This window comes from Plasmodium knowlesi, assembly GCF_000006355.2.
Source record: "Plasmodium knowlesi strain H genome assembly, chromosome: 8".
NCBI classification, from domain to species: domain Eukaryota; phylum Apicomplexa; class Aconoidasida; order Haemosporida; family Plasmodiidae; genus Plasmodium; species Plasmodium knowlesi.
In genome coordinates this window covers 541,650-553,650 of record NC_011909.2, presented here as the reverse complement: position 1 = coordinate 553,650, position 12,001 = coordinate 541,650, and the positions used below count along the sequence as shown (strand labels likewise).

Below are 12,001 nucleotides of genomic sequence, written 5' to 3'. Positions count from 1 at the left end.
GACTTGCACCCTAGAAGTTTCGAAAATTGTTTTAGTGGCCCCACTTTGTTAATGACATGATTTTTTTTTTTTTTTTTTTTCTTTTTCATTTTTACCATTTTTGTGATTCATAAGATTGTACATATTTTCTTCTTTTAATACTTCCTTTATAGGAGGAATTTTTAAATAAATGTAGATGAGAGAATAAGCAACGAATTTTTTTTTTTTTTTTTTTTTTTTTTTTTTTTTTACTTTTTTATTGCAATAGAAGAAAGAGGCACTGTAAAGTAATATATGTTTGATAAACATTTTGCTTTAGCCTCCCCTCCTTCATCCTCCGTCGATGCCTGGTGTATTTATATGTCATATGTATTTGCGCGCATAGGCGTTGACGCATGTTGGCTTATGCACGATTGGCATGTACGCGAATTGACTGGCCCCCTATATAGATCGCCATCCACACGGGAAGATACAGTGAAAACTAACTCCTGCGCCTACCTGTTGTAGATGCATATATATCCGTAGGCCAATTTTGCCGCTAGATGCCACTGGTACGTTGCCACGTGCACGTTCTATGTTTTCATCCTTACTGTTCAATTTTTTTGTAAAAAAAAAAAAAAAAAAGCAAAATGGTATCCTTGAGATTAGATAATAACAGATATATAGCGTTTAATCAAGACTATGGTTGCCTGTGTATGGCCAATGAGAAGGGTTTTAAAATTTACAACACGAATCCGTTTACTCAGACGTATAGTAGAGGTAAGTTCTAGAACCCCCCTCCCACCCTCTATTCGGGCAGTCTGCACAAGTGCCAGGGGAAAATTGTAGTACATACGATTTGCTATGTGCGTGTGACGAAAAATACTTATTATCCCCTGAGTGTGCATGTGAGCACCTTCATACAAGTAAAACTTTGTGCATTACATCCCGGTGAACATTCCTCTCCCATCCTGCAGATTTAACCGACCGAAATAAAAATGGGTTGTACCTAGCCGAGATGCTGTACAGATGCAACATCCTGGCTATTACAGGAAATAAAAATGATAAAAAAGGAAAGTGGGCGAAAAATGTTTTAATAATTTGGGATGATAGACAGATGAGGGAAATAGCGAAATTAACATTTTCTTCCAACATCATTGGAGTGAGATTATTAAGAGAAATTATCGTAGTGATTTTGGAATATAAATTATGTATATACAGACTTAAAGATATTATTTTATTGGAAACCCTAAACACATCAAAAAATGTATCTGGTTTATGTTGCTTGTCCAATATCGATAAAAATATTATTATAGCTTATTTGTCCCCTATAAAGGGTCGAGTTAATATACACATCTTCGAAATAAATTCCAGTGAGAATATTCACGAAGAATTACCCTATATAAATTTTAAAACAAATTTAAGTATTTATGCCCATGACAGCTCAGTAGCATGTATTAACTTAAGCAACGATGGTAAATTATTAGTCACTGCATCCTCCAAGGGAACCATCATAAGATTGTTTAATACATTTGATGGAACCCTACTCAATGAATTCAGAAGGGGTACAAAAAATGCCAAAATCCTCTCCCTAAATATCAGTGAAGATAACAACTGGCTATGCTTAACGTCCAATACAAATACAGTACATGTATTTTCTATATACAAAAAAAAGAGACCCTTACGAAAAGTTGATATTATATGTAAGGGCAAGAATTTATCCCCACCAGCATTACTGAATTATGAAAAAGAGTCGAAAAATAAAAAATCCAGTTTGAAATGTTTGTTACCATGTCATCCATACCTGAATAGCGAATGGAGTTTTGCAACCTACAAAATCCCCGGGAAAAAAATTTCCTCCATCTGTGCTTTTGTAAATGATCAAAATTGCATTATCGTTATTTGTTCCAATGGCATAATTTACAAGTTACGATTTAACGAGCATATCGGAGGAGACATGTTTAAAATTTCGTCTCACAGCTTTGATTAATTTTTTGTACTGTTTTTGTATTGGATAAGGAAGGACACATACCAGAAAAAAAAAAAAAGTAGTAAGCGCAGGGGATAAGCACAGCCGCTACATGGGTGTAAGGACCTAATGGATGGGTAAGGAGTACACGCAGGAAGCACATTTGGAAAGGTGCATTTGTGTGTGTACTTCAGTTTCCTTATCCCAGCGCTTGTATATTCATACGAGCGCAGTGGAGGTGTCGCTTTTTTTTTTTTTTTTTTTTTTTTTTTTTTTAATTCGTAACGACGTATATGCATGGTGGGTGGTTAGGCATTATGTTTCGTACGTTGTGCAGATTGTAGGCTATGCCCCCCGCCCGTCCACAGGTACACACGAGCGTATGTATAAATTCGTGTAAACGAGGACACATACATATATACATACGTAATTACGCACCTACGTGCACAAATTACACACATCGCGGCTGCGTGTCCTCCGTCAGTGGAATAAATCCTCCGTTGTATACAAAAAAAAAAAAAAAAAAAAAAAAAATGCATTTCGTGATATACAAATTCGTTCAGTTTTTACAGTGTCTTGTTGTGAAAAAAAAAAAAAGTGTTCATTGAAATGTAATATCCACACCGTGCAGTCGTTACGTTTGTGATCACATGTAGAAGCGATGCTCTGCAGCAACGTTCGACCGCAGTTCTCCCCTTTCTGCATGTAACTGACCTACACAAAAAATTTTTATTTTCCATTCTTTGTTGATGTTTCTATTCATATATATATTTATCTTCGTGGAATTGCCTTGCACACCACGTTGAACTTGTTCCTTGTGGAGCATCACAGCTCTACTCCGTTTGCGGGAAAACATACATGTGTACGGGCATATATGTATATATATATATATATTATGCGTACATATGTGTGTACTAACCTCTCCAACGCGCATACATACATTTGTGTGTATGCTTACCTTCTAGCACATGAAGAAGCTACATGGTAAATGCATGTATTGCGTATGAAATTTTTTAAAGCGCGTTTTTTTTAAGGAACATAGAATCCTTTTGTTTCCACCTTTTGGTGCTATTTTCTGCATCACTTTTTCTGCATCACTTTTTCTGCATCATTTTTTCTGGCTCATTTTTCTTCCTCATTTTTCTCCCTCACTTTTCTCCCTCATTATTATTTCCTTCCTCTACTCACCCGAAACGCACCGCAACAAACTTGAAACTTTTTTTTCATTTCTCGAATTAAAAGCAACCTTCTCATAAAGAACTTCCACGTACAGCTGATTCACAACTTGGTCGTTCAGCGCATGGGCTTTCAAGTTTTTGTAAATGCTCAACATTTCCTCAGGTTCATATTTGCTTAGGAGAAAAATGGCGTAATTGAATACCTTCTGGAATAATTTTTTGTAGTGCAAATAAAATTTCCGAAGTTGTTCGCTGTTATATGATTGCTGCATGGAATTCTTATCCAAGTTTATTAGGAAGATATTTTCTACTTTCATTTGGAACTCCCCTAGGAGCATGTTGAAGACTTGCTCAGGGTTTGCGGGCCACCCCGTTTTATCTTCCTCATCAGTGTAGTTTACCTGAGTAGATGTAGAAGTGGCCATGGCGTTGTTCTCTTTGTTTGAACTTTTCCACATTTTTATGGGGGCTTCACGATTGGTCAGTAGTTCACCCGCTTCAATATTACTACTGTGAAGGAAATCGATCCTTTCTTCACTCCGTCCTGGAGACAGTGCACCCGCGAAATGGCCCCGTCCAGGAAAAGTAACATCTCTTCCCAATCGTCGCAAAAAGATACCATACTTATCCAGAAGTTTTGAGTTCTTCATACATTTTTCTTTAAACAAAAAAATATTGAATAAAATAAAAAATTGCACCATAATGTACTTATACCCTACGAGACAATACGTAAAACTTACCATGTCGCAGTTCACTCTGGAGTTAATTAAACTAAGGATGTAAATATTTACATATTCAATTAGGTAGTTATTAAAGTATGTATTCATGGATAAGCCGATTGTGTATGGAAGGGTTAGGAATTCTTTCGAATCTATTTTAAAAAATGTGTTGAGACATTTTTTCCTCAACTTCTTAATTCTGTTATTTGCGTAGTTATATTTCTTCCTTTCCTCTGTGGAGGTACCATCATGTAGAAGTTTCGGGTTGGTTTTTATTCTTTCAATTTCTTCGATAATCCTGTTGGTGATTTGTTCCATCAAGTGTGCGTCAAACATTTGAAATTTTCCCAGGAAGAAAAACAGGAGCTTTAAATGGTACAAATTAAAAATATGTGCGTTTTCGTTGAAATATTTTAACACTTTATTTAGAAGGAAGGTGAACATATCGTTTAGTTTGTAGAACGAGTTTATGTACTCCACTAGCAACGTTCTCTTCCCTTCTTCCGTGTTGGCCAAGCGAAAGTTATTATCTTCTTGCGCCACTTCTTCCTCTATGGCATGGTTCCCCTTTGTGTTGTCCAGACTAGACGGGACATTCCCAACTTCATCATTTTTGCATCTCGTCAGGGAGAGTTCTTCATGGGAAGTTCCACTGGGGCTATCTAACAAAGGTACCTCCCCAAGAGGACTGCATTTGTCAGTCGTCACTTCTCCGTATGATTTTCCCTCCCCTGTAAGAACATTGGTCTGTTTCCCTTTTATAAGGGAATACAAAAGAATATCTACATTATCAATCCTGTCATATTTTCCAATGTAGTTATAAACGTGTGTGTATATTTCACCATTTTTATATGTGTCGCCAAGGGAGGGGCCACTTTTTTTCCCATGCTCCTTCAGGTACCTCTGCACAATTCGGAGGTTAACACTCTCATGGCTGTCCTGTATAATCGCTTGAATATTTGAATTACATAATTTCTGGAAATGGTGTAGGAATTTTGTAATATTTATCAGTTCCTTGAAATCACAATGAACATAGCCACTTATTTCGGAAAAATTTATTGTGTTATTTATAAGTATACTAAACAAAGTACATATGACATCTATTTTTAAATAATTGAGTTTGTAGAGACATCGATATATATCATGTATGGAAGAAGACGTTAGAAGTGTTTTATTCTTTTGAATTTCGTTTAACAAGTTATTTAAAAAAATAATTTTGTTTTTGCTTATTACATTGTTCTCTTCCTCTTTGAACAGTTTATTTTTTTTTGTAAATTTTATTATTTCCTGAACAAATTGTGGTACTTGATTGTATTTAACGCTTTTTTTGTCAAAAGTGCCATTATTTTTGCTTAAATTTATTTTCTCCTTTTTTAAGTAGGAGGGGATTCTTTTGCTCACGATCAGTGAGGAGTTCACCTTTTTCCTTATGGGGCTAATTTTCATAATTGTGCTTCGTGTCCCTTAAGGAGAAAATTTCATGGAAAATACACTGGACGCTTGGGCGTCGTGAGCATGGTTCCCTGCTGGGTGATTCACGTAATTTTACGCGCTTCATATGGTTGTTCCTTTCCATGTGTGCATTTTGTTCCTCCTTGCTCCGCGCTACAACGTGTAGTGTTTTCACAACTGTTTACATGGCCTTAAAAAGGAATGGGGAAATTCCTTCTTTTATTTTTTTATTTTATTATTTTATTTTTATTATTATTCTTTTTTTTTCTTTGCGCAGTACGCTTTCAAATCATCATACGGGGAGGAGGATAGAAAGTTTTGCTAGTACTATGCCTGCGTTCGCAAACTGCATGTGCTGGCTTCACATGAATGCTGTGCTCACCTGCTGGCCGTGTATGGCGGTCAACGGTAATGACGCAAGAAAGCACTAAACAACAACACATAAAAAATGACAATTAAAGTGCAGGAAAAAAATGACCAGTGAGAAGGGAACAAACGAAGCGGCGTAATGCGCACACCACAGGTATTCTCTCTTCCCAGCCATGACAAAAAAAAAAAAAAAAAAAAAAAAAAAATGATTATCTTCCCCAATCACCTATTGTTTTAATAAGGTGTATGGCGATACCAGTACCGTGAATACAAATTGTGCGCATATTTACACACCCACGTAATTCATACCCACATGTGGGGTATGTCGCCCTTGTGTTAAAAAAAAAAAAAAAAAAAAAAAAAAAAGCAACGTGTAGAGCTGACGAAACGATGGCGAAAACAAATAACCATCGTGTAAGCTTTTCCCAATTTGTTAAAAGGGGGCAAAGCGACACTGGAGGCACAAATCTTCCTCATGGATCCTGCACGGAGGAAGTAACTTTTTCATCTTACTTCAATGCACTATACTTGGATTCACGTCAAATACATTTCAGTTCATTTTTTTCTTTTTTTTTTTCTCTTCATATTCAATGACATCCCAAAAATTCCTGTGCATTCTGTCCCATGAGCTCATGTCGTAATGCTTCGTGTCGACTTTCCTGCAAAGGGGGAAGAACATAAAGCATAAAGGGGGTGATACATTGACATAAAAAAAAAAAAAAAAAAAAAAACATGCTACGATGGGGTTTGAATGAAAGCGGGTAAGCAAGGAAGGGGAGAGGAATACAGACATATTTTTGTACACTTAATATCATCCCCTCCCTCATATTATATGCACATATACGCTCTCTCTTAGCGCAAGTGGATGATGTAATTCATTTAAAATGATCCCCTACGTCCAAGTGTACAAGGCTCGTTCAATCCACATTAAATTCGTAACCTTGGCATCTTCCCAATTCTCATTTTTTATAAAATTATTTACTGTTAAAATGTGCGTGTAATTATCATTGTTTATGCTTCCGCCTAACTTCAAAATGTGATCCATAAAGTCGCTCCTGCGTATTTCATCCGACAGTTGTGAGACCTTGAAGGTGCAGTCTGTGCGCGGGAGGAAGTGTACACATGGTAAGCAGAGGTGTATGGGGGTGGGGTGAAATGAAGAAAATGGAAGGAGACAGTCACGAGAATGTGCATATACATGTATATGTATGTGCATTCACATGTGACTGGCACGTTGATATACTGAGACAAATACATGAAGCATTTAATTTCCCCAATCTGCACGTACCCTTCAAAACATGCCTGCGGAATTCAATCAATATCGTCCTAACTATAGGATAACGCAAAAAATAATTGTATATTTGATCTTCTTCATTCTTTTCATTCGTTTTATGTATTTTAAAATCATCAAAAAGTTGGTAAAAAATGTGGTGTATTTCATCCAGTATGGCTGTCAAATAATGCAACTGCTTATCATTATCTTTAAAATTTCCATCGTTGAAATTTTTGGGAATACAAAAACTTTCATAATATTCATTTCCATTTGATGCTCCGTTTTTACCAATACTTTGATCGCTATCCCTTCGAGTAGGTGGGGATGGATCACCTGGGGCATCACTGTTGTTTACTGTTTTGAAATTGGTAGATTTTCTTTTCCTTAAATTGCCAAAATGAATTAGCTTTTTTACTTTCGTTTTTTTTATTTTTTTTTCTACTCTCTTTACCATGTCGTGTGTAGAGGCCTCCCCATTGAGTTGACCCCCCCGGGGAAGATGATCCCCCAAATCCAGTTGATGATTCTCCCTTTCCGTCTTAATTTCTGCGTCGTCTTTAGTTTTCTGATGGCTCCTTTGGGGATTTTCTGGATCCCTTTCAACAGAACCTATGGGATACTCCTCATCTTCACACGCATCAGCATCTATATCGGCCTCTATATTGGCATCAAAATTGGCATCAAAATTGGCATCTATATTGGCATCTATATCGCCATCAATATCGGCGTCACCATCATCATCAACACAAGCGCTAGGATCCACAGTGGCATTCCCATTGGCGACCATCTCCTCCTCTTCCGATTCATCCCCCCGGATCATCCTGCCCCCCTTGAAATAATTGCGCAGGAAACCCACCACATAATTATCGTACTTCCTAAAGTTCTTCTCTGAAATGAACTTGTAAATAATTTCGTCCTCAAACGGAATGAACCTTTCGGATGTTCTTACATGAAGGGAGTGATGATTAAATTGGTTCGGAGAATATTCTCCATCATTCAGTGGAGAGTGCTTAACCTTGCTACTAGTCATTTCGGCATTCGTATTTTTTTTTTTTTTTTTCTTATTTTTTTTTTTATCGATGTGTTTGCTAATATGTATGTTCATATTGATATAGCTGTTTATGTGGCTATTTGTTCTGCTCATTTTATCTTCGCAGTGGCTTGGCGTCTCAATTTTCGTATCCATCGGGTTGCTCTCCTCGGGAATATGGTGCTCAGCTTTCGATTGGAACAAATCACCTGCACAGCTTTTATCATTCAGAGGGAGACTACTGGTGGCTACTGCCACTTCCAAATCGTTTGCATTGACTAAAAAATTATTGTCATTCTGTGGGGAGAAGTTTTTATTTACATTTTCCGTAATCGCTTTTTCCATGTGGAACAAGTTGGGGTTGTTCATAAGGTTATACATACCATCATTTGGATTAAATTTCGAAGGATCGTCACTACTAGCAACTCCATTTTGCGCTCCCATGATCAAAGTACTTTCCACGTGCTCTCCACTAAAATTGTGGAGCGATTCTTCTTCCTTCCCCTCAGGATAATCCTCCGTGTCATCAAGAAATTCCAAACCGTTTTGTAAACTCATGTCACATGAGTTATTGCCCATCTTAGAATCAATCATACTAATGTCATCCTCTTCACTGTCTGTTTCGAATTCTTTGTCTAAATCGATGAAACTCTCTTCGAAGGATTCGTCCAATTCGTCGTCATTGATGTTGTCGTCGTTTCTATTAAGGGAATTCCCTCTTCCTACGTCTACCGCGTTTTCCATGTCTTCCTTCACTGAGGTACTTTCCTCCTCGAAATGGTATCCATCCACGTGTGATGTGCCACCAAGGGGGGAGTCACTAGGCGAGGTTCCAGAAGGTACCCCCAATTGGTCTTCTTCAGGGAGGTTATCCTCACCCTCTTCTACGCAGCCCTGATCAACCATCGGGTAGGCACCACCCATTGCCATGGGACCATTGTAAGGAACACCCCAATTTGCGCACTCATTGTATAGCACGCTTTTAAAACGATGAATCTTCATCCTTTCATATTCGCTGCATTTAAAATTAATAAATCCATATAGGTTGGAAGAGAAGTTTAAGTACGACTGTGCCATAGCAAAAAACTTGGTTAAAAAATAGGGCTTCCTTTTAATATCCTCTAAGAAGTTAATTTCTGGGAAGTAGTTGTACCCATGTACTTTAATGCACGAGCTACTCTCCTTCCACATGTAGTCACTATCATCAATGCACAGGGATACACTTCGATAGGTCGGCAATATGCGGTTCAAGTGTTTCAACCCATTGACACTGTCTTTCCTGGAAAAAACTCTATTACCAAAAAATTTCTTAAGAGGATCCAACAATAACAAACAAGATTTCGCATGTTCCAAAGTCCCCATAGTGTACAAATATATTTCGTATTTTTTATTCATTTTTTGTAAAAATTGAATTACGCCAGGTCTTAATTTGTAATAAATAGTATATGATCCTTTGTGGTGTTTCACATTTGTTTTCAGGACGGAATTTTCCAATTTATCGATTTTTTTTTTTATATTTTTATCCTTTAAATTTTCATAATGTATAAATTTTCCATTATGCTTTAACAAATTTATGGTATTCATTTTGGCAAGAAAATCGCAGTAATTTTCGTAACTTGATTTTATGTCCTGATATTTGTTCATGTGATCCATTCCGTTGTTTTTTTTTTGGCAGAAAATGGAGTACATTTCTTCTTGGTTCATTTCTGGACATAGCATGGCTTCCCCATCCCCATCACCATCCCCATCACCATCCCCATCACCATCCCCATCACCATCCCCATCACCATCCCCATCACCATCCCCATCACCATCACCATCACCATCACCATCGTCATCACCATCACCACAGGCAGGGAGTTTCTGCTCTCCACCTGCATCGAACTCCACCTCCACGTTGTCCTCCTTCTTTCCATTCGTCAAGCCGCTCTCCAACGAGTCACAGTTTTGCTCAAATGGAAAATCGGTTACGCGCGTGGCCATGCAAGGAGGGTTGCCATAATTTTTGGCACCATCTGTACACCCCACTTCCCCATCCAACTCCTCATCAAGATCTGTCGTAATGTTTATCACATCGTTGTTCATATTTATGGAGATAACAAAAAAGGACGCATGGAGCAAGGTGTTGTCTAGATCGAGAACGAGGCACAATTTTCTATTCTTAATGATATTACTAATTCGTTCTTTCTCCAAATCGATCACCTTATCGGTATTTATGTATAGTTCCTTGTCGTTCGTTAAAAATCCAGGGGATAAAAAATATTTTTGTTCTTTTTTATTTTTGTTAATCTCTTCTTGGTTTATGAAGCAGTTGGTGCATAATCCCGAAAAAATAACTTCATGCTTGCACCTTTCATCGCTAATTTCGCACAACAATTCATTTGGACAGTTAATATGGATATATTCTTCCTTTTCCAAAAGTGGATTTTGTTTTATTATACGGATCCTTCCATGGTTGTTACTTCGCAAGGTTACATAAGTGTTTTTTTTAATATCACAGTTGTTTTTATTATTTAAAATTAAATTAATAAAATTATTTTTTTTATCTGTCGATTCGTCTCTTCTTTCCTTTGGATGATTATTTACTACGTTCATGTTGTCTCTGGTATTTGTGGTTGTTGTCCCGTTTGGAAAGGTACCTTGCCTATCCACATTATCAATTACATCCTTGTCTACCCCGTCTACAACATCGGCTGCATCTCTCCTTAGATGATTTTCTTCATAACGATTTGGTATACTGCTTTGTATTTCTTCACACACATGCATGAGCGTATTTCCGCAGATATTATCATTTGGACTGGCTAAGTGGATTGCCTCTTCTCCGTTTTTTGATTTTCCATAGAGTGTACCTTCCGTTTCGCCGCTTTCCAAATGGAAGTTCTTCCGGGTGGAAGATCCTTCCTCTGTGGGCCACTGCCCTATGAGGGGTTCCTCCCTGTTCGATTCTCCCGTCCGCTCCCCGTCAATGCGGTCCTGCTCATTCTCAATGACAAACGCAATTATTTGATTCGAGGTAACTATGGAGTTGTTATCTACAGCCCATTTTAACTTACAAGGCAGAGTTATGTTGGGGGGCAAAAATATTTTTCCCGTATCCATTAAAAAAAAAAACAAATAAATAAAATAAGAAAATGAAAGAATGTATATAATACAATCACGTAAAAACAAATTTTAATTAAAAAAAAAAAAAAAAAAAAAAAAAAAATAGGACATGGAACCCCTTATTGACAAAAATTTAGCAAAACAATTTCATCGTGCTAAAGTTGAAAAGGAGAAGAGAACCGACTCAACGGAGTCAACGGTTGGCGAAGTATAGAACTAGGTATATATACTTCACTATGTGTGCATTCCGAATGGACGATGGTTGTGTCATGCACGGTTGTAACGGAAATAAAAGGGCGGTGTGGGGGGAAGCAAAATGCCGGTTTTCTCAACCGATGGAAACATGAAAAGAAACTCTTAAGAGAGGATTCTATTAATAGTAGTGATGGAGTTGCAAAAAAGTAGAAGAGAATTGGGTGGAAGGAAGGGGAAGGAGGCTTGTTTCCTCACGTACATAAATATTTTTATATTCATATGCATATGTGCGTATGTACGCATCATCCATGTAACTCATGTGTCATCCTGGGCATTATAAACTAAAGCTCGCACCTTCCCTTTCAAAGGAAAAGCGTTCACTTGTTCAGCTCGGGAAATATTCAGTTGTTCAAAATTAAGCGCAAGGAACGGGTTAGTGGGTGTTGCACTTTTTTCATCTTCCCAATGACCCGTACAAAATGGAAATTAAAAACAGAGATTTGGAATACATAGTACAGGAGCATATGATTAAGAGACTGGTTTTACGAAAATATGTTTTTTTGAAAAAAAATGTCATACCTTTTTGCTTCCTTTGTATATATTTTTTTCATCGATTTTACGTTCTTTTTTTTTTTTTTTTTTTTTTTTTTACAGTTTCTTCGCTGTAAACTGCCTATATCTTTTTTTTTTTTTTTTTTTTTTTTTTTTTTTTTCCATACTTGTGCAGAACCCCGAGCCTCCCATTTTAGGGTACAT

General features: G+C 37.2%; 3 protein-coding genes across 3 annotated transcripts; 1 reads left to right on the top strand and 2 right to left on the bottom strand.

The window, feature by feature from the left end:
* Positions 1-608: 608 nt before the first annotated feature.
* PKNH_0812700 (autophagy-related protein 18, putative) lies at positions 609-1,948 on the top strand (the record flags this gene model as incomplete). Its single annotated transcript, XM_002258731.1, has 2 exons — positions 609-738; positions 936-1,948. The coding sequence occupies 2 exons, from the start codon at positions 609-611 to the stop codon at positions 1,946-1,948; spliced, it is 1,143 nt and encodes a 380-aa protein (XP_002258767.1).
* Positions 1,949-3,107: 1,159 nt separating this feature from the next.
* PKNH_0812600 (conserved Plasmodium protein, unknown function) lies at positions 3,108-5,270 on the bottom strand (the record flags this gene model as incomplete). Its single annotated transcript, XM_002258730.1, has 1 exon — positions 3,108-5,270. The coding sequence occupies one exon, from the start codon at positions 5,268-5,270 to the stop codon at positions 3,108-3,110; it is 2,163 nt and encodes a 720-aa protein (XP_002258766.1).
* Positions 5,271-6,195: 925 nt separating this feature from the next.
* PKNH_0812500 (NLI interacting factor-like phosphatase, putative) lies at positions 6,196-11,047 on the bottom strand (the record flags this gene model as incomplete). Its single annotated transcript, XM_002258729.1, has 3 exons — positions 6,196-6,304; positions 6,542-6,743; positions 6,934-11,047. The coding sequence occupies 3 exons, from the start codon at positions 11,045-11,047 to the stop codon at positions 6,196-6,198; spliced, it is 4,425 nt and encodes a 1,474-aa protein (XP_002258765.1).
* Positions 11,048-12,001: the final 954 nt, after the last annotated feature.